The following is a 19,695-nucleotide window of genomic DNA, read 5'->3' as shown; positions in this document are numbered from 1 at the left end:
TGGCTAATTTGAAGTATGAGCAATATTCAAAGTGCCAGGCTTCATAGTTAGCTTTTTGGATTTTCCTTTTTAAACCCAGGTCAAATACAGACACCCCCAGGCATTCAAACATTAGTTTTTAATTGTTCCGATGTTTTCAATGACTGAAAAACATTTTTAAAATCTCCATTATCATATTAAGGAATTTCAGTGGCAAAGCTCAATATCTTCTTGGCTGAAGGGAAGATGCTGACCTGCTTGTAAATTATTGTGAAGAGGAGAGAGCTGTGGAAAGGAGATCTAGGCTCAGAACAGCTACCTAAAAGGACACACAACAAAACTGACTGTACTTAGCCATGCCTACTCCCAGAGCTTCTTTTGCTTACACAAATGCATATTAAATCCCAGAACTATAGCAAAACTGTTGAAACAACTCACTTAGAGAAGTCCTAATCTCATTTGTAAATTCCCATGCCTTTTAAAACACAAATGGTGCTGTGAATTTATGCATACAGCCCTATTTCCTCACTGCACAGATTCACCTGAAAGTAAAGCGAAGTCTCTGTACGTAGGCTAGTGTGAAAGTCTACAGCAAGCTGCAGACCAGAAAAACTATTGCAGATAACATGTCTGCTTAAGCCACAAAACTTGTTTAATCAGATATAAGCAAAATCTGCTAATTGTGCAGTTCATTACTGAGAATGCAAATTATAGTCCACATGCATCAGACATTACCAATCAGGTATGAAAATGGGTGTGGGAATACTTTAAAGAAATTCATTACATGGATTTGATTGCATAATACACCAGTATTCCGTTTATAGGCTGAATAACTGCGTGACTGAACTATGTGAAGATGCCTTGGGGCCGGTGTGTAAGGAGCCAAAATTTCAATCAGCATTCAAGCTTCATTTTTCACTTCAAAAAACAATATATTGATTTATCCTTGTTTCCTAGATAAGCCTTTGATTAGAAATGTTAAGATAATATCAGTAAAAATTATTCAAAGTTATGATAATGCAACACTAAACACGTAACACTCACTGCCAAGTACAGACAACATGCTTCAGGTGAACAGAATTCGTTACTTACAGGTAAACGAACATAAACATAAATACAAAATACATAAATCCAAGCACACACAAACGGAAGCGTTCCTTATGCCTCAAATCAAGCTATACACAAGGCTTAGATATCAGCATGTCAGGGTTCACTCTTGTTGAAGGCTGTTTCAAAATATAATACCTCCCTCCTGATGAACAATAATTACCTTTACCTTCGTTTGTGAGAGAAGCTTTAGTACCTCACCTGATCTTATCTTACCAGATGAGTTATAGGCCTATCATGCTCGTGAATGAAAGGCAATCATCCCTCTTTACTATTATGAGTCCTGAGTCTGGGAGAACCACACACTTCACTGAGACAAGCAATGAGCTGGGTGACCTTGAAAACCTGCAAAAGCTCTGTGTAGCTTATCTCTTCATTTGCTTTTTCCACTGAACCTGTTCTGCCTGTAATGTCCAGCATAGCACATTCAACTGCAGCTGACTGGAGGCTACAGCCTGCTCACAGCTGGCAAAATCTTACAAACTTGTTATTCACATGTTTATTCCAGTATTGCAGAACTCCTTTGCAGCTCCATGTCTTTGATTTAAATCTGACTTCTGAAAAAGAGCTCACTGTCCTGAAAATCTGTTTGACTCTGCTAGAGAACAAAAGCCTCAGCAAAAACTGACTGGGAAAACTGATTTGAAGAAGGCCTCCAGTTCTCTTAGGAGAATTTTGTTATTATTGTTTTAAGTGCACATTTAAAACATATTTAATCACCTATCCTCTTGTGCAAATCTCTTACACGAGTGTAGCCTGGCTGCACACGTTTAATATCTGCAAGTATTAAAGCCTGTGTGTTAGCAACGGATATCAGTGACTAACAACTCGCAATAATAAAGGTTATCTTCTCTCCTCTCCAAGGCCTTGACAGACTAGGAAATAGAGAGATGAAAGACAGTGGGCTCCAACTTCTCATCTCTGTGTAGTTAGTGAGCTAGCTCTTTCTTGACCAGAGAAGTATGTAGTGCTGATATAGATCCATGTGTTCACTGTATCACAACCATGATAGCTCCACAGGCCTTAGGGCACAGCTCCATAGGCCTGAGGGCAGAGCCCTGTGGATGCGTGTGCCAGAGAAGGGCACAGCCCCTGAGGACCAGCAGCCCCCCTGCAGCATTCCCAGCCTTGTCAGCACATGAAGTGTGAGAGCAATGGCTCTGCATGCCCGGAACAAAACACTTGAATATGGAAAGGAGGAGGAAAGAAAAAAGGGTAACATTCCTTGTGCTTTGCTGAGCTGGGATTTACTCACACTTCTCATAGTTCATGTATTTACCATTGCTTTATCTTTTACGTACCATGGACTGTTGAAGAACTGAGGATGCTAAGGTAGCTGGATTCACATTTCTGTGATTCAATGTCCAGGTCTCCAATTTTTAAGATCAAGCGTTTTCCCTGAGGTACTTGGATTTTCTTTTCACAAAGAGTGTAGTTTGGGTATGTCCCAGGATAGTTCTTGGATGCCAGGGTCCCACTGTCTTGATACATCACCATGTGCCCACATCCATCCCCTGCAGAAGAAGAAACAATGAAGAAAACCAAAATGTACTCCTCAATAAAAAAAAACTGTAATAAAATAAAATCTGTAATAAAATGCTGACCACAAAATCATCTCATATGCACTCTGCCTTCTAAAAAATATTTTGTAATGCTCCACCTTAGTTATGCAGTTGTTGGAGAACAGGTAATTAAAATAAATGGAGTCATATTTATCTTGTAAAGCAGTAGAAAAGAGGGTTGGAAACACTCATGAATTAAGATGTATTTGACAGTCCTATATAAACAGTCTTTCTGGTTTTGTTTTACAGCCAAACCCTACTGAAAACTTAAAGACGCAATTTCACATGTAATAGGTAGGATCCCTCCTTAAAGAGTTTTCTCTCAATTATCATTCCATATTTTATTTCCACAGAAAGAGCCATCAGGGAGAGGGTAACTGAATCATGCCTGAAAGCACAAACATGACTTAACTGCATATTATCACAGACCTGACTCATCTTACTTTCCTGATGATTCTCTTGCTCCACTTGCACAGTACAAAAAGCAGTGGGGACAAGGCAAACACAGAAAGGTGGGACGAGTATCATCAGCCCTACACACAGGCTACTTCACAGAAGCATCCCTGGAAATATCAGTGCTGCTGCCTCCTTGCTAACAGGTCATGGGGCGGTGCTTGCCTGCTCCAGCATTGGAAGAATGCTGCCACTGGCAAAGTAGTTTTTTTTTTTTTTTTGTGGCCATGTGTAGGAGTGAGCTCAGCTTTGGGGACTTTCCTTGGTGGAGAAGCATCTGAAGAGCAGCTGCAGCAGAACATATGACAACAGGAAAAGGCACATGGAAATACTGGGGGGATGTGGGGGCTGACATGGAAAACAGGATGCATCCACGGAGGGGAAGGAAGCAGGTATCAGATAAGAGACCTTGACGACTAAAGGAAGCAATTTTTAGTGAACTATTTAAAAGTATACCAGTAATGTGAAATCTATATATTAAAGCTAGAATTATTTGAAAGAATCTGCTGAATCTTTCAAATAATGAAAACTATCACAACAGTGGAATTAGTGCCATATCTATGTGCATGTAGCAGTCCTCAGGTTTAGGTCAGTTAGGGCACAGGCGCTCTTTACATAGAAGTCTTATATTCTGTTACCCTTTATCACTACAAAATTGATACTAACTCTAAAAGTGTTAAAACAGAGAATCCTGAAGAGCTGGGAATTCATGTTTACTTTACCCATAATTTTACTTTTGGGGATGTTTTGGTTAAACTGTTTTGACCTGGCCATTTTAATTACTACCTGAATTTCCTTCCACAATCACGTGGAGGAACATACTTAAGATTTGGGAAGATTGTTTAAAAGTAAACAACTAGAAATGAAGTGTTGATAAAGAAATGTACCATACTGGGGGCTGGGGGAAAGTGGCATGCTGTGCAAAGATAAGCTCCAAGCTATCAAACTTTGACTCACTACTATATAATTACACTGCCATTTCATGCAACTCACTCAACTGCTTTTTCACAGGCAAGAGTGTTTATTTTGAAGCTTTATCATTATTTCTAGCTTTGTTGCCTGCTATTTAATTCTGTCAAAGGTTCATGCTTGGAATAGAGGTGAATAGGAGACATAGACCCAAAATCGTATCGCCATAAAACACATTAAATATGTTTTTTCAGATCTTTTTGTTCATATGCTTGAAAAAATAGCTGTTGTTAAAGTTTGTTATCCTAGCTCTATTGATTTTAGAATGCATGGGAAAATGCTAAAGATGAAAGGCAAACTGGTCTCTTGAGAAAATCATCTTTTTAATGGAAACTTTCTGCAACAGGAATTAAAATATAAGGAGCAATACACTACATATGCTGTCAACTTTCTTGATCCAGAGAGGAGTCTGGGGAGGTCCAGGCAGCATAAAAACAGATCACTGTGGGGAGGACACAGGACAATCCTGCAGCCTGTGTAGCAAAAAAGAGCTGCCCATGGCTTTTTTTTTTTTTTTTTTTTTTAACCACATTTCTAACTGTAAGCATTATTTTAATTGGGCTGATGAAAGTAAAGTCACTGCAGTCTGTAGTCTTGGTTTGCTGCTTGTACTCATTGGTGAGGGAAGAGGGAAAACAAAAGGAAAAAAAGTTATACATCCACAGCAAAATGTTACGGGGACAAACTCCTTAAAACAAAAAGTCCAGTGTTTGCATTGCCTTCATCTCACTGGGTCACATTCTGGCCTGTGTCACCTCAGTAAAATCCCCAGGATCCTCTATGGTACAACTCTCCTAAAAAAGCTGAAGAGACGTCACTCTCATGGTGAGATGCTGACAACTGTACAGGTCACAGAGCACTGTATTTCTGCAGAAAGTGTGCAGGCAAAACTGTGCAGAGACCTCAGCCTGCCATCCCCCTCTTTGGAGGTTATACAAGGTCTGGTCCCTAGGGAAAATCCTTTTTAAAAATCTGTCTGTGAGTCAGCATTCAAATGTATTAAGACCAGAACATCTTTAGAACTAAGAAAGCATATTTGCTATTTTCCAACTTTTCACTTGTGCAATGTAGATAGCACAGTCATTCAAGTACTCCAGCTGATGAGAGGCAAGCGCAGCATCATCTTGCACCTGTAACATGCCTCACTGCCTCTGCTCTGCCTGCCTCCCTCAAAGGAATAGGTCACGGCAAAAGCTCATCTGCCAAAAGAACTGAAGCAATGTACAAAAAGTCAGGCCGAGTACTAGTAACTATCCCTTATGACTCCAGCTCTACATTTTGAATTTTGCAGCAGAATTAGCAGAAGAAAATAAAAAGTTACACTGAAATTTACTGGAAAATGCACCCCAGTGAAGGAGTCTGAAGGTATGGAAGCAAAGCAGAATAAAGTTCAGGATCTGCTAATTCAAATAGATTTTAAGACAAAATGCAGAAAAATAAATGTATAAAGTATAACTCTACTATAAACCAAAGGCTCAGGAACGGAGGCTGATTGAAAGGAATTCAAGATGTATCCCTGTATCGCTGTTCAAAATTTCAAATAAAAAATATGAATAAGGTTATCATTAGTTTTGTTCTTATTGGTATTTTTATGTGAAATTTAGTTTTTCAATAGAAATGCATTGGCCAAACCTCAAATACATTGAGTTTTAAATCCAACTGCTTGTCCTTATTAAAACTACAGTTCGAGTTTCTCATGTCACATTCTTTCATATAGGCACAGCTTTTCTGGCTGGAAATATGTGTATTTAACCGGTCAGTTCAAAGTAGGGTTTCTTGTTCACATTAAGTTTTCATTTAGCATTGCTTTTGGGTGCTGTTTTCTATCACCCCATCTGGCAAGAAGTTGATGGCCTTGCCTCAGACATCCAGGTTTCATCGCTTCCCACTGGACTCAAGCTAAGCAAAATATTTGAGCACAAGGTATTCAGCAGCCAGAAAGTCTAAACATGCTTAGATTTAATAAAATCTCTCCTCAGCACCAGAAGTTCCTAAAAGCACATCAAACATGTTTTGTAAACTGTGTTCCCACGGGCATTTGAATCAAGATCAAGATCGCAGCCTCTGGATTGAGGGCACCCGCCTGTTGGCCTACGCTCAGGTTGTATGAAAGATCACACAGCGTTGGAATTAAGACTGTTTACCATGAAGATAAAAATAGTCTCCTGTGGGAGATGATGGAAATACCTCCCTGAGGACTGGGAGGTGCAACCAGCACCTTCTGCTGCAGAACCAGGTCCCCCTGCTTGCCCTTTGCCTCTGCTGAGAGTAACGCGTACGTGTAAAATCCAGCCTGGGCTCACCCAGAGGACCTCAGGATGTGGGCCATGCTACCTCTGTGGAGAGTGTGAGGGGATGTACTGATGGGTGGTAGTATTTCTCCCCCTTATCTGCCTGCATGGTGGATGTGTGTGGAAAAAGGTGAAGGGAGTATCCCTGGGTGGCCATGTCTGGGCTGGGCCTGGCCATGGTGGCTGGCTCATGGGCAGGAGGGTCCCCTGCCCCGGAGGGACATCAGTGGTGAAACCTGTGCCCATGAATGAGACCCAGCACCACGAGCTACCCCAGGAACTGTGGCTGGGAATGGGATGCCTTTCACTAAATAGTGTCAGTCCCAGAAGCAACAGAGCTGGAGAGCTCTGAAAATAACACTGGTTCCTCACGGCACCTTCCTGCCATCCTATATCACCTGGATGCCTCCCTGCTCCTGTCTCTTCCCGCAGGCCAGCTTGTGGGCTGAGCTTCTCTTTCCCCTGGGCTTGCCCACCCTTGGCCCACACACACAGGGGGTGCACACTGCCTTTATCCATGGGCTCGGAGCACTGCCCCCTGCACTAGGGAAGAGGCTACTGTTCTCAAATGCCTGCTGTAGGAAGGTTTCATGCGCTGCAGCTTTTATTGAACGATGTTTATATCGCCAACTACAAAATTGTTACAAGGCATGGTATCAAAGTATGTTTTCAGAAGCGCTGCTACAATGTCCTGGCAGAAAACAGCTGCCTTTTTCATCCCTCTGATTCACATTCACTAAGCAATTAATAACCGGCTTGGCCTCGCTCCAGTGCTAAATACGTTCTATTCCCAAGCGTGCTCAGGCACACGGCCGGGCCCGCATGCTCCGCTGCCCCTCTGGGCGCAAACATTTCTCTCCTGGTTACTGATTCCCAATGCCACCCTGCCCTTGGCTGCCTTCTCACCACAATGAAGACCCCCAAACCAGCCCTATTTCCATCTCTGCCTCATCTCTCCCCATCTGGCTGCCTGCATTTTCCACCTTCACAGAGATGCTCGAGGCAAACTGAGCACCATCTCCCCACCTTCCCCTGCCCACATGGAGGCCTGGGTGCAGAGCTGCTGGTCTGTCCTCTTCCTTCCCACTCCTCCTGCTCCTGAGAGCATGGAGCTTGTCTGCCAGTCCCTATATTCCGGATTCAGCCAAAAATCAGCATTTTCTGGAGAGTTACAGCCTGCAAGAAAATGCAGCCAAAGCAAAGAAAATGCCACTGAACTGAGGATGGGGCTTTGTTGATAATCCCCACACATGGAGACATGAGATTCAGCTCATCTTCCATGTTGCTTTCCCTGAAGTAATAATTCCAGCTTATTAAAAGATACAGTAATAACTGTCAAGAAAGAGTTCTGTGCCCATGTTTGAAAGATTTGAGTTGTGCATAAGAGCAGATGAATATCTAAATAAGAAATCAAATCTTTCCAGTCAGACCTGTGCCCTCTCTGATCACATGGGATAGGAGAACAGACCAGGGGAAAAACAAGATTTGTTGCAAGATGCCACCCAAACCACTGATGCAGTCTTGACAACATGCTAGGTTTCCATACATCTGCTACAACCTTTGTCACTTACAGAAGCATGCACACTGCAAATGAAAGTGGGTTTGTGCTTTCATCACTCTGTGATTGATCAAGTGAGGCTCGGAGTTAAGCACTTCACCTCTCACCTCTCCACCTAGAAACCTGAGTGAGGAGTGCTAGCTTTTTACTGGGCCATTACAATGGAACAGAGAGGTCACCACACCATCAAGACCTAAACCCATCACTTTTCCATAGAACAACAAAAATCTCAGACCTCTTTGCTTTTCCTGGCAATGGGCTCAAGTGGCTAACAAAAACACAGGGCAACATCGTGGGCCTGAGGCATTTCTGTGTGGGCGAGCATCGCCAGCCCTCCACACTGCCTCCCTGGTGGTGTTGGCACACAGATGCCATTGACGCCAGTGGAGCAGCTGATCAAGCCCTGTGTGCAAAGAAGTATATAAAAATCCACAGCAGTGCTTTTTTCAGAAGTCCAGCTTCAGATTCTTCACAGCATTTTGTGGAGACTGCAAAGAGAATTTAAAATGATGAAAGAAACTATGGGAAATTAAGGCAAGTCTATAATCATCTGAAAAAACAATGACTGCAATCTTCCATGGACTTTATATTAGTATTAATGTTTTCAAGGAAAGAAATCCCCCACTTTGCAGTATGCCCGACTGCAGATGGAATAATAAATACGGTCTAAACTTTTTCTTTGAATTGCATTCTCATTTGTTTGACTCCATAGGGTCCCCAGGAAACATTTTAACCCCTGTGCTGCAGCTGTCCCTCACAACACTCATTTTGCTGCCAAATCTAACCAAGCGGGAGGTGGGGAGTGCTGGGAGGGGGGCTGAGGGCAGGAAGGGAAGGTAGAGCAGCAGAAGAAACAAAGGAACATTGTACAGGGCTGATTTCGTAGCCCAAATTATTTACTTACTGACTTCAAAGGGATGCAAAAGGAGAAGGAGGTCAAACAAACCACAGTGTGTTTTTCCCTCCTCCTCGCAGACATTATTTACTGTAATGTCTCTCTTAAAGTAGGAATGAGAATGCAGCAAATGATCTCAAATTGGTTCCACAGCGGTTCTATAAATCACAGATTCCTCCCATGCGCCCAGCTGTGATTGCCCCCCCCCCCGGCCATTTGGCAGTGGCTAGGGGCTGGCTTTCCCCTTGGCTTTCCTGCAACCAGCCTCGGGGGATGCCCTGTCTCAGATGTGTAAGAAGTCATTTTGGTAACCAGTTGGATTGCCATCATCAAGTATATTTAAAAAACAACAACAACAAAACTGAAAACCATTTTTATATTTCTTATATAACAAAGTAGCTTCCAACCATATTACCATTTTTCAAAATTAGATTTTTTTTTAGCAATAGTTAGCAGTAGCAAGGGAAATCCTTTTAGCTGTGCTGACCTACATGGCAGTACTTCAATGGATTGCCACAAACAACGTGGGCAGCCTTTACTACCCCAGAAAGCTCTCACATTTGCAGAAGTTTGCAGAGATTAAAGTCTCTCAAGACCGCAGCTTTCATTTATTTAGCTGCTAATGTGTAAAACAAAAGCTGAAATCTCCTTTTGAGCAATTTCATCTATCAACAGGAAACCACTTTTCAGTAAAGAGGCAACTTTATGCTTAGCATTCAGGCTCACAACCTTAACGAGGAATAGAATAAGTTTCACTTAAACTAACACAAATGTGAACCAGAAACTCACACGCTAAAACCCTTCCAGTTTCTCTGTATAGTTAAAGATTTAATTACTTTTGTCATTTAAACAATTAACTTTCTGGAGACCAACCATGTCCTCTGAATATATACATCTTAGAGACTTGTGTCATGATGAAGCCGAACGCTACCTGGGCTACATCTATGCATGAGAGTAAGTGACAAGAAAACTCAAGATTACCCTAGAAATTACAGTACCAGAAAGAGAAAACAGTAGCTACAGCCTTGATAGTGTCTTTCATATAAATTATTTATGAGGACACAGGATTAAGAAGTTGCTGCATTCCATAAAGAACAAGATCGTGCAACATGTAAGGGACGAGGTTTACACAAAAATTAAAATAGCATCATACAGTTCTCTTGCTTCGCTTCTATCGAATACTCAGAAGTAGTAGCAAAAGAGGCTTGCCTTTGCTTTTCAGGAGGACTATCTGGTTCCATCACAATCTGTGAAAGACAGACAGTACCAGAGTACATGTCAAAAATAAGCATGTTTTAGTCACTGCTTCCAGGACTTAGGCAGTGTACCCAAATGTAGTCCTACAGAGAAGCGAGTTTCAGCACTGGAATTTGCTTTTCAGCATTCTAAATACAGCAATCTTGAGCCTGTGGGTGTGAGAAAACTTCTCTATGCCTTTTAACTGCTGCAACAAAAAAGACTTTTACTTATTTATTTATTTATTCACTGCATAGCTGCATATAATATTTATCAATGCCTTTCTTTTACGAATGTGCATGCTGCTGTGACTCATCACCTCAACACTTTATTACACTGTGAGTTTTGAGGAACAGATGTGAGAATGGATCTACATATTTATATTATTTTCAGAGGAATCACAAGTGTAGGGTCCCCATTTTGCAAGCCAGAAGTTGATTTTTTATTTTCCAGCAAACATCTGCCTACCTGAAAATACATGGACCCCATGTTAAGGTGTCCATCCTCAAGTGCAGAGGTGCTGAGAAGGCACAAGCACTCGGTTCACTGCCCAAGCACTGGTTGTAGCTGCACACTGAGAAGGAATCTCGGAGGACTGTTAGTAAGTGGAAATGTGGTCATGCTCCTCCACCAGCTACTCATGTAGAGTGAACCTTGGGGAAGCTCCAGTACCGTAAAGACTAAAAGGGAATAAATAGCCTACAAGCAGACACTTATTTCCTATCCCTCTGCCCACAATACCGCAGCAGTGCAGCAGGAACAAAGTGGGAAATGGAGCTCCCACTACCCCATGCTGGCCCCCCTGAGTTTGGTGGGGCTCTTCTACTATCAGGGCACCTTCTTTGATTCCCCTAATGTGGGGCAAACATGCAGTTGGATTTCTATTAAGGGCTTTTCAGGCAAAGTAGGAAATGCTAATCTTAACTGAGAGACATATCATATATATGCAAATTGCTTGCTCTACTTTCTCCATCTGTGTTTTTTTTTTTTTTTTTCCCTAGGTTTTTCTCTTTGCTATGCTTTAGTGGAGATTAACTTACAGTATATTGCACTGAACTAGGACTGTGTGGGAAACATATGCTGCAAGCTCAGGGCCAAACTCGAATATTGGGTAGCACAGAAATAGGAATATTCACAGCCATGGTAAGTACTGGCAAACCCACAGGGACAGGAGACTCGGAGACACCAGGTTAAAAAGAGGCTGAAGTAGAGCTGTCCCAGATAAGGTAGCAGGTGGGAAGGCAAGATTTCACAACAGCTTTAATTTGGGTAAGAGCAAACGTCTGAACATGATAGGATGAAACCCCACCACCACCACCCTTTTTTTTTTAATATGCAACTCCCTTGTTAGTGTGACACAAGCCAGGAAAGACTGATATTTATCAGTAATTAAGGCTGGTCGATTTTCTTAAAATCAAACCTGTCCTGACTTATTAGCACAATCACACATCCACTTCCTTTTGCTTGTATGACTAGATTTAATATGTGATTTGTTGTGGTATGTGATTGAAAGGACAACAGAAAGCACACTACTTCTGTCAAAGCAAATTATGTAAATCCTACTTAATCCACAAGGTATAAGTTACTAAATATCTCAAGAGAAAATTGGTTTGTGAGGGAAAATAATTGCCATTTATTCACAAGACTCAATGTTCTGCTTTGCCTTTTGACTCATTTAACTTATAGAAAACCAGCTCTTTCTACCATAATTATTGCAATCGAACAGCAAGTGGTTCTCTGCAACTCCAGCAGAAATGGCAGTAAAACTAACTGAACTAAGACACATCTACAATCAAAGATGTACATCAGGCTTCTGACCTGGAGCACTGAAGGAAAGAAATGTTTTCTTCCAGTATTCCCATGCTACTAGCCTGCCTGATACTCATCATCAAGCCATTAACCAGAATGGTACACTCAGAATCTCAGTGAAACATGAAACGTTGCAGTCTCCCTGGTTTGTTGTGGTTATATCTAGTTGGTGCGAACTATATTTCCAATTCTAAAAATAAAAATTTTACTAGCCATAGAATTACTTAAGTACTACGTTACTGGTTGTGACACCGTGTATGAACCACAGCATCATTTCTGCCACTTTCAGTCTTCTGTGACTTGTTAATATGAGATTGTATAAAACGTATTTGCAAATAGAAGTGAAAAACAATGCACAAGAGACTGTTTTTATACCACTCTGTGTACACTACTTACACTGCAACTCCATATTTTCCTTTTATTTGACTGGATTTTTTTATTTATGTATTTATTTTTGATTAGCCCCAATCTTGTTCTCATGTTTTCATACAGTGTATGGTAGAAAGGTATGCGATTTTTCACTCACCTCAAGAGTGAATACTTCGGTGCAACTGCTCAGACACTAATTTATTTTGATAAAACATTATTTTGCTTTCCACGTAGGGAACAAAGAGAACTAATTTCTTCTAAAAAACAGGAGATTCATTTTCAAAGCACAAGCATTAGCACTTTCTGAAAATCAGTAAGTTCTCAGATATGTGTTTTATAGAGAAGTTTAACTATGCCTCTTCTACCTGTGATGAAATACTAATAGATCAGAAAAAGCTGACTCCTTGGGCTTGAAAATGTTGACAGTTCTGACTGCCCAGCTTCTCATCATACATGACACAACAATTCATATTACAGCTTACCTACAAAAATTCTGTTTTAAAGCATTTAGTGGGGGCACAGAGCCTATGGCTCCAAGGCATTTCAGCTTTAATTCTCCCTTCCCTGACATGGGAAGCATGGGATAATACAAATCCCTGGCTTTGGGAACAAGCTGAGACAATGTGGATGGAGGGCAATGTCTCTGGTGTTAGCTGTGGAACTTGCTGCTAAATCCTCCCAGTGGAGGGGCACCCTCAGGATCTTTACAGGTTTAGATAGATATTTTTTTCATACTCAGAGGAGAAAATTGACTTATTATTATTATTATTATTGTTATTGTTATTATTATTATTATTATTATTATATTTTTTTTATTCTGAACTTGTTTCGCAAAGAAAGCATGGCTGACTGTTAAGTCAAAGCAATCCACCGCCATGGTACTGGTATGGCACCTAAATAAAATAGATGTAAGTGGTTTCAAGAATCTGCAAATTTCTACTCTGTGCAGCTGCAACAACAAGGCTCAACCATGTAATAAAGTGATTCTGTTTGGATGGATGAAAAAACCCACCTATGTTTCCAGTGTTTTGAGGTCTCTCCTTACTACACCATGAAGAAAAGGTTTGTTTGATTTCTTACAGGACACACAGGCCTTTGTATAGTATGAGAGATCACATCCAGAATTCCCCATGCGTTTTTGTAATTTGAAATAAAGCAAATAAACACAATTTTTATTCAGTAGACATGAACATCTGGAAGATGACATCAACATGACTTGAACTGTAATGTCAAAGTGCTAGACTGAAATCCAATACTGTTGAACAATTTGCGGTGGGAATGCCAGAAACTTGAACATGGCAGATTAAAACTGTGATGGAAACAAGGTTTCTGCAGCAGCTGAGGGAAGGAACAACAGTTTGGAGCTCTGATAAAGGTGGGGTGGAGGAATAACACAACAAACTTGTAACTTCCTGAAGAAATTACTGCAATTACAGTAGCAGCTTAAGCCTAAATGTGATACTAAATACCAAAACGAAGATCCTGCTCTCGAAGAGGCTATGGATCTGCATTTCTAGCTTTGACCTGCTCTGCCTTCCCCATTTATTCTCCTTCCTTTTTTTTTTCAGGGTGTTTGAAAAAAACCTTTACTGGAGCTCCTTGGAGATGAGCAGAGAGAATATGGGCTGAACAAGCTCTGCCTATGCAGAGGAGCGGTGTGGGGCTGCTGTAGAGGCAGCTGCTGTGGCCAGGCAGCAACCCATCCCACCAGGGAAATGGAAATAACGAGCAAGGTCACTCTGGGACTGGAAGTGCTAGTCAGGAAGGATGAGAAAGCCCCATCACCACCAAACTAAACCTTCATATCTTAGAAGGAAACTCCTGAGAGGCATGTCCTAGCTCTGTCAAAAGAAGAGGCAGGCAAAGAGGGAATTCCTACCTTTCTAGTAATGCTCTCAGCTCTTGGACTTAATTACACAGCATAAAAAATCCTAACTACTGGAAGCCTCCCTATGTACATGTGTCCAGTAGACCTCAGAAATATGGCTTTAGCATTCACACATTTTTCACAGACAAAATGGGTTTAATTAGATAATTCATAATTTTTGCTTTTAGAATAAATGAAGATATCTTCATACTCTTAAAATTAGTCAAGCCGTTTGACTTTTTTTTTTTTTTAATTTAACATAATATTATTATTATTTATTTTTTTAACATCACTAGTGCATTGTCCCAGTTTGAAGTTTCCTAATCCCAGTGGTAATTCTAATTAAGCCTTTTGGGAAAGCTGTGTGCTTATTCTTATGCACTGCTATTAACATTTTTTTTTTTTTTTAATTGCAGATAGTTGGGATCCAATGCCATTCCACTGAATCCAGTCAGGAGGATTTTATTTTGATTTTGTCTGGCTTGTTTTATTCTTAACAGATGGTGCAAACCCATGTGTTGATAAGTACATGCCACAGGAGAGCATCTGATACGATACAGTCAGCCCCAAACCTCCAGCAACGTCTACACTGAGGACTTCAGCGCACACCACCACTCAGGAGCACGCTTCTCAGCATGGTGTGTTGTCTCAGGCGAGCTTTCTAAACTGTCATACTTCTGGTGCCCAAAATGGCTTTGAGAAGGTACCTTAAGTATCTCTATGTAGTATAAGCATCCTCAAACATGTTTTGTTTTTTTTTTTAAAAACTATTTTTTACTGTGCTAAACACATAGCTCCAGTGGACTATTGGTGGCATGGTCTGATAAATACAAATTAATGAATTTTGCATATGTAAATCAACATATAATTTGTATGAAATATTATTCAACAGCCATGCATGTTATGTGCGTGTGCTGATATTTCAGGGAAGAGCTTTCCCAAGGCATCTTTTTCCTCCCTCCTTTGTCAGTGAGACTCCCAGAGGCCTCCCTGTCTCTGATTTCGTTTGAAATATGTCCTCTGGTAACCTAAAGAGAAGTACATATAAAGGGCTTAGAGCTATTTATAGCAAAGTCTGTGCAACTAAAAACATGGCAGTTTTCATGTGGTGGGTATACACAGCACTTATGAACTGCAACCGGAAAACTGTTGCCTCCGTCTTCAGTGATTCTAGTCAGCATTCACAACGCGACACAGGGGGAGCCAAGGAAGGAAGTAGACATAAGGACAAAATGCAAACAAACTGAAAAATTTACCAATCGGTTATATGCAGAATCTGTGGAGGGTGTGGGGTGTGTGCATACAAGAAAGATTCATCTTTATCTGCATTGCAAACTGCTGGAAGTGGGTATGCAGACTGGATTAGCATTATCACACCAATATTCTTCAGTACGTGTTTTGTGCAAGTCCCTGAGAACAGGCATAGTCTCTCATAATTACTGCACACACTGTTGCCACATCAAGTAACAGCCCTGACTCAAAACCCTACTGCCCCTAAGTTCTTCCAACTTATGCGAAAAAGATGAGCATTGGGTGCAACTGTAAACAGACCCAGAAACACTGCAACCAAAGTTCACATTTGGATGCTGATCTGCAAATCCCACATTAGCTAGTGTCACCATCGTGCTTCATTTGAAGTGAAAATAAATGAGTTATACCAAGAGTGGTGGCTTCAGTCTTGCTCTTAATAGAGTGAAATCCCCCTTTCCTATTCGCCTTCCTACAAATAACCAACCCACAGATTGTTTTTTAAATCCAACTGGCCAGAATTTGCTTAAGAAATGTAATTGAAGATTACTTAAAACTCTGAAGAAGGAAGACTCAGATTTGACTCTGATTTAGGTAGCTGCTGCCCAAAATTACATATTTCAGTCTCCTGCTCAATGAGACCAGAAGAAAAACTGGAGAACAGTGAATGGCAAACATAACGTGTTCGGATCTGCCTCCCCTCTACCTTGGTCTTGACCTGCTGGAAGAAGACCTTGAAAAGGGGCACCAGGTCTAGTGTGGTTGTGTGAGGCTGGGCAGGTGGGGTACAAGGTATAATCTGTGGTTGTCAGCAAAGAACTGGCAAGTGAAACCACAAGAGAAGTCAAGATCAGCATACAGCATAATTAAAATGTGCTTATTTTCCCTTTTATTATAAATCCCATAGTTATTTTATCACTCGTTCACAGTCACAGGTATGACATTTGTCCCCAGGTAAGATGTACTAAGCTCACAAATATGTTTTAATTAAAACCAGTTCCCTAATCACACGTCCTTTCCTGTCATCAGTCTATGAAAAACAAAATGCTGTGTTTCATAGATGTCCTCAGACAATGTACATCTTTAACACGAGCAGAAAAAGAGCTGACACACAGGCTCTGCACAGTCACCTCAGTATGAGCTACACTATGAAGCAACACCACAGTGAAAAAGGGGCCTTTCCCTGATTTAAGACTTAAAAGAAAAGATATAATGGCAGCTTCACCCTTGTTTTGTAGCATCCCTCGGGATAGACTGAGAAGACACGTGAACTTGTTACCTGTGGGTTCTGGTCATGGAAAAAAGCAGACTGCACAGCCAGTTCATTAGATGACAGAAAACTGCACTACTTTATATAATATAAATATATTTAAATCAATATATTTAAATCGGTACATCTTTCCAGGAACCAGCTGGTGGGAGACACCAGTGGTCACGATTCAGAATTAGCTGAAACTCAGGCGTGATTCACTCTGCCACTTCTCATGCTCCATTACAACTTTTAAGTCAAGGTGAGAAGCTTGTGTAACAGGAAGTTTGTCTCCACTTATCCTTATCACCTCCCTCCACTGGTGCGGCTGCAGAACACTTAGCCCCTAATTTATAGGGCAATATCAATAAACAAACAAGTAGAATAATGCCCCCCTAAGGAGAAAGGGAAGATTTGGGTCAAAATCTCTTCCGGTCTCTAAATGCTGGGCAGACTTGTAAATGTGAGTTTAGGAATACGGTTTACCTGGTTGTCTTAGGGCTTCTGTTTCTGTGCTGTTGGTTTGATGGCAGAAACATTTCAGACATGAGTAAGAAACAACAAAAGCGCCTTTACCACTCAGTTTTGGAATACAGACAAGGAGTCGGAGTCACACTTAATTGCTGAAGTGCCACTGCATGCACTAAAACCCCCAGAAATCCCAGCAAACTTACTAACCAACTCTCCAAGTGACTTTGTCCTTGAGGTCATCATGACAAAACATTGGTACGAGAGGAGGCAAAAACACACACCACCACAACAGAACACAGATGGATAGAGAGGAAGTTTTTTTTAACCATCTCTGTTTCCCAGATCATATCAAATTGGAGTCTCAAAACTGGGAAATACATATTGAGGATAGCACAGCAAAGTTTCAAAAGGAAAAATAAAGCTATTGCATGAAACTGATAAGTGGAAATGTCACTTGGCTTGTACCAATTTTTCCCCAGTGGAAGTTTGTATCAGAAATCCCCATAACTAGGAAGTTAGGGAAAAAAAATAGGTATAAATCAGCCAAATAAAGTGCTTTGTGGCACTGCCTGGGTGCTACACTAACCCAGAGCACCGGGTGTTGGAATTTGCAGCCAGATTTGATACGGGGACTATCAGCTTGCCTGAAGTGTGCTGTCAGGCTCATTACTATGCCTAACTTCCAGCACTACTTCGGCAGTAGCTGTCAGTGAACTCCTCTAAGATGGATGCACCGGGCCGGGCAATGCCACAGCTGGTAGCTCGCAGTTGCCCCGCAGCAAAAGTCAGCTGGATTCACAATTCACACGGGAAGCTCAACTGGGAGTCGCACACAAACAGAGGGCAAACAGAGCAGCTCCCGGGCCCTCGTTTCACCAAGCTGCGGGATCCCAGCGAAATCCCCACCAAACTTTGTCTCGGCCGGAGCAGGCGCTGCTCTTCCCGGCGGGGTTGCAGGTGAGCGGCCCGGGCTGCGGGGCGGGGGCTGCCGGTACCGGGAATGGGCTCGGGCCCCTGCAGCAGCCCCATCCCCATCTTCATCTCCATCCCCATCTTCATCCTCATCCCATCCCCACCGCCGGTGCCAGAGCAGAGCCGGTGCCGAGCCCGGGCGCCCCCGGGGCCGCAGGCGCCGCGCCTCCAACTTGCCGGGGACTTTTCCCCGCTGCCGCGACTTCGGGAAAAGAAGAGCAGAAGGGACCCACGAGGAACACCCCCCGATTAGCGGAGGACGAGGGGAGCGGGAGGACACGCTCGCCCTCAGGCCGGTTACCGCCGTAATCTCGCAGCTCCTCGGAGCGGGGATAAAGGCGGCGGGGATTAACCGGGTCAGCTGCGCGCAGCCCACGGACCCCCCCGGACCCCCCGGACCCTCTCCCCGGGGCGAGGGCAGCTGCCGGCTCCCAGGAGGGGGGCGACCCCCCCCGGCTGCCCCTGCCCCCGGACTCACCCAGCTTCTCCGCCCGCAGCCAGAGCGGGGCCGAGGCTCCCAGCAGCAGCGAGAGCAGCAGCGAGGGGGCGGCCCGCGCCCCCCCGGCGGGGCTCATGGCTCCGGCACAACTTCCCCGCTTCCCTCCCGCTCCTTTCTCTTCCTCTCCTCCTCCTCCTCGCCGGGGCGGCCCCGGGTCCGGCCCTCCTGCCCTCCGAGGGGGGCGGCCGCCCCTTCGCATCCCTCTGCCGCAGGTGCCGAGCAGGAGCAGGGGCCGCACGGGTGCCCCCCCCCGAGCCGCGCTGCAGCGCTGCCGCCGCCTGCCCGGGCTGGGGGTGGAGAGAGGAAGCGGGAGAAGGGGCAGCGCCGCCCTTCCCATCGGGCTGCCTCCTTCTCCTCCTCCTCCTCCTCCTTTTCCTTCTCCCGCCAGCCCCGCTGCCCCCTCCCGGGGTTGCCGCTCCGCCCTGCCGCTGCTTTTCGCCGCCTACAAGCTAAACCCCTCCGGACCTGCCCGGCCCCAGGGGGGGGGACCTATGGCACAGGTGGGGGCGGCCCCGTGCGCTGCTGAGGCGGCTGCTGGCCCCCAAAAGGAGCCTACTTGCAACCCACCTGGAGTCTTGGAGACAACCGGTGGTTATTAGCTCCTACAGGACTTTAGGGAAGGGCAAGCCTATAACCTTTATCCTAACTGAGCTCGTGTTTCGCAAATGGTAACATCTGTTTGTTAACTTCCTTACAGGCACTGTTATACATAGTCACCAGGCACGTTTTTTACCCAGTACATTACATTCCTATATACACGAATTTAACACAGATTTTTAGTACTCAAGACTTACCCTTTCCTTACAAAGGAGGGTGTGAAGTCTCATCTAAAACATTAGACCTGGCACAAGGCGGACTGTTTGTTACTGCGGCAGTTTAGAGGAATTGTCGCTGGACCTCATCAGCAAGAGCCAGAATCGGGCTGGCTGAACCAGGGAGGCTGTGGTGGGTGCCTGGCCTTGAGGAGCTGAAGGCTGAGAGACTTTGGAAGAGGAGTGTGTCCGTGGGAATGCAAGAGGCCTGTTCATGGACTCGTCTCGCAGATTGTCAGGAACAGATCCGTACAGATGAAGGAGACTATGGATGGAAAGGGGCGAGAAAGTCAAACTCTGCAACAGCTTCAAGTCTGAATTTAAAAATAACACAGAATTGGTAAAGCTG

At 43.4% G+C, this 19,695-nt stretch overlaps 1 protein-coding gene across 2 annotated transcripts in view; it reads right to left on the bottom strand.

Moving 5' to 3' along the window:
* DCBLD1 (discoidin, CUB and LCCL domain containing 1) overlaps positions 1 to 18,871 on the bottom strand; it is a gene marked incomplete at its 5' end in the record, with an annotated part of 48,928 nt that extends 30,057 nt beyond the window's left edge. The window contains 2 exons of one of the 2 annotated variants that reach the window (XM_084514220.1): positions 2,388 to 2,600; positions 18,514 to 18,871. In XM_084514220.1, the coding sequence (XP_084370346.1) occupies positions 2,388 to 2,600; positions 18,514 to 18,871 (571 nt within the window). The remainder of the gene's footprint in view (positions 1 to 2,387; positions 2,601 to 18,513) is intronic. The other variant, XM_084514221.1, reaches the window with a different exon arrangement.
* Between the last annotated feature and the right edge of the window lie 824 nt (positions 18,872 to 19,695).

This window comes from Aythya ferina, assembly GCF_964211825.1.
Source record: "Aythya ferina genome assembly, chromosome: 3".
NCBI classification, from domain to species: Eukaryota; Metazoa; Chordata; class Aves; order Anseriformes; family Anatidae; genus Aythya; species Aythya ferina.
This window is presented reverse-complemented; position numbering and strand designations above follow the sequence as displayed.